Raw genomic sequence first — 2,240 nt, 5'->3', positions numbered from 1 at the left:
CCGTTAATACACTTTGCTCACTTTTTAACAACTCCAGCCAGTTGTTGAGTTTAGAAAAGGAATTCAGTGACTCGATGTTCATTTATATTACAATTGTTTGTTGATTAAAAGTATTTTAACAATATGAGCAAAAATCAAAATATAAGCAAGAAAAAAAATGTACCCAGCAAGAAAAAAATTGTGCCCCAAAATGATATTAAACTAATATCATTGTTTTATTTCTTTATTTCCTTCTAATTCTTTATTCAGGTGTAACTGTAGAATATGGTAAATATGTGTTCCGGTTTTTTAAATATAACTCCAAAAGTACTCTCTATATTGCTAAAATCTTCACAATTATTTTCACGATCTCAGAAAACATTACTGGATGATATTTCTTTTTACAAAGATATTCTTTACCCAAGATCTACTAGCAGCATTCAATGTATGCATAAAAGCAAAAACTTGAGGATTTTGAATAAATATAGAGAAAATTTGAAGGTAACATATTTGTTAACAACTGGTAGAAAAAAATAGCTGTCCAGCATTCTTGCAAGTAAAGATCAGAAACTATAGGAACATGGCTTTTAATAACAGGATGTCATGAAATGAGTACTTAGTTCAGTTTAATCTAAAAGTAAATAAAAAATATCATATAGAACTATTAGTGTCATTCATTGCTTAGACATGTATGTCTGTATCTAGACGGTTTTTATTACCCTGTCAAACTTATTTCTCAGCCCGTGTTATTACTCTGTTTTCAGGATTCCTTTTCTAGTGTGTTTCACATGGAATGTGAAGAATTAGAGAAATCATCAGATACTTTAACAAGGTAAAATAACTTAATCTGTCTTTATTCACAACTGTATAATACTGGCTAAATACTTATTACATAACCCCTTTAATTTAAGACATAGAAGCTACGGGCTGTTTTTTCCTCCACAAATAGTTTTGCTTGTGAAAATACCTTACTGCTTGATATTATAAAGTTCCAGAGTTTTTTCGGTACAGTTGACCTAGCGAGAATTCTTTCATAGAGTGAATGGTGTCACAATTAGCAAAGGCTTGGGCACAGTGTTTTCTGTGAGCTGGCTCATTTAAGACTCACAAGGACAGTATTTCAGTTCTATTTTTCCATTGCATATTGGAGCCTCACTGGAAATTGCCAGGCGTCTGAACACGTTTTTGGTGCATCTGTTCTGGTTTGGAGTCAGCCATGGGCATCTGAGCAGAAGGGAGCCTGTGGCCCCAGTCCCAACAGCGCCATACTCTGGGCCTAGAGTCAGATCAGATCTTCATTGTCGTTCATTTCTTTTTCATAATTTTAAAATCTGTATTCATTTTTTGTTAATTGTCACTCAGAAACAATAGAAAATATTTATATGGCGGAGGTTGTAGATGTCATACCCCCATTTTATAAGTGTCTTCTGGAGAATTTCGAAAAAGATTTAGAGGAAACTGCCAGATGCTTCTTCTCATATTTCCTTTCCACTCTTGGCAAAAACCGGTGTTTGCTTAAGTGATAGCATGTTTTAAAAAATATAAGTCTGCCACGATAGAGGGTCAGGAATTCTTGGGTACGTTATCCATCGTTCGTTTCTTTCAAATTATTTTACCAGTGATTACTGATATTATGTCTGGAAGCCTCTTGTGAGCCTGGAAATAAAACATTATCTTAACTTTACTATTTGACATTAAAGTTTCATATTTTTTTCACTATACTTGACCTATCAGAGGATTATTCCATGTAGTGAATGCTGTCACAATTAGTTCAGTCCTCCGTAACTAAGCATCTTGGTGGTTGTGTTTTAAAAATAACCTCTGTGCAAATGCAGACTACAGAACATTCCATAAGATGGCTGGCCGGGTCTCGTCAAAGTCAGTGTACTGAGTGACAGAGAGGTGGGGACTGCCCTTGGGCACAGCTAGGTGCCACACAGGGCCTGATTAGATCCCAGGGAGCAAAACAAAATAGTGAAGACATTTTCGAGGACAACTGGAAGTCTGAATGTGGTGATGGGGAGTGACTGTCACTTTTCTTTGGGATCAGGAAGCTCTTGTGGTTGGTAGGAGAGTGTTATTTTTAGGAGATTCATGCTGATGTGTCATGACGTCTGCACCTTACTTTAAAGTGGTTCGGCCAAAGTCAAGTGAGCAAACATATCTAAATTTATTATATTTAAATAAATATCCAAACATGCATACCTAGATAAAGCAAATGTGGCAAAATATTAAAAATTGTTGAATCTAGAAGTAGGATT

The 2,240-nt window shown here is 35.2% G+C and overlaps 1 protein-coding gene across 4 annotated transcripts in view; it reads left to right on the top strand.

Annotated features, from left to right (window-relative positions):
• PDE5A (phosphodiesterase 5A) overlaps nucleotides 1-2,240 on the top strand; it is a 111,596-nt gene that overhangs the window by 49,909 nt on the left and 59,447 nt on the right. For all 4 annotated transcript variants that reach the window (XM_023536972.1, XM_023536971.1, XM_011370772.2 and 1 more), the window contains exon 7: nucleotides 744-811. In XM_023536972.1, coding sequence (XP_023392740.1) covers nucleotides 744-811 — 68 coding nt within the window. The remainder of the gene's footprint in view (nucleotides 1-743; nucleotides 812-2,240) is intronic.

Source organism: Pteropus vampyrus, unplaced genomic scaffold (assembly GCF_000151845.1).
Source record: "Pteropus vampyrus isolate Shadow unplaced genomic scaffold, Pvam_2.0 Scaffold174, whole genome shotgun sequence".
NCBI classification, from domain to species: Eukaryota; Metazoa; Chordata; class Mammalia; order Chiroptera; family Pteropodidae; genus Pteropus; species Pteropus vampyrus.
This window is presented reverse-complemented; position numbering and strand designations above follow the sequence as displayed.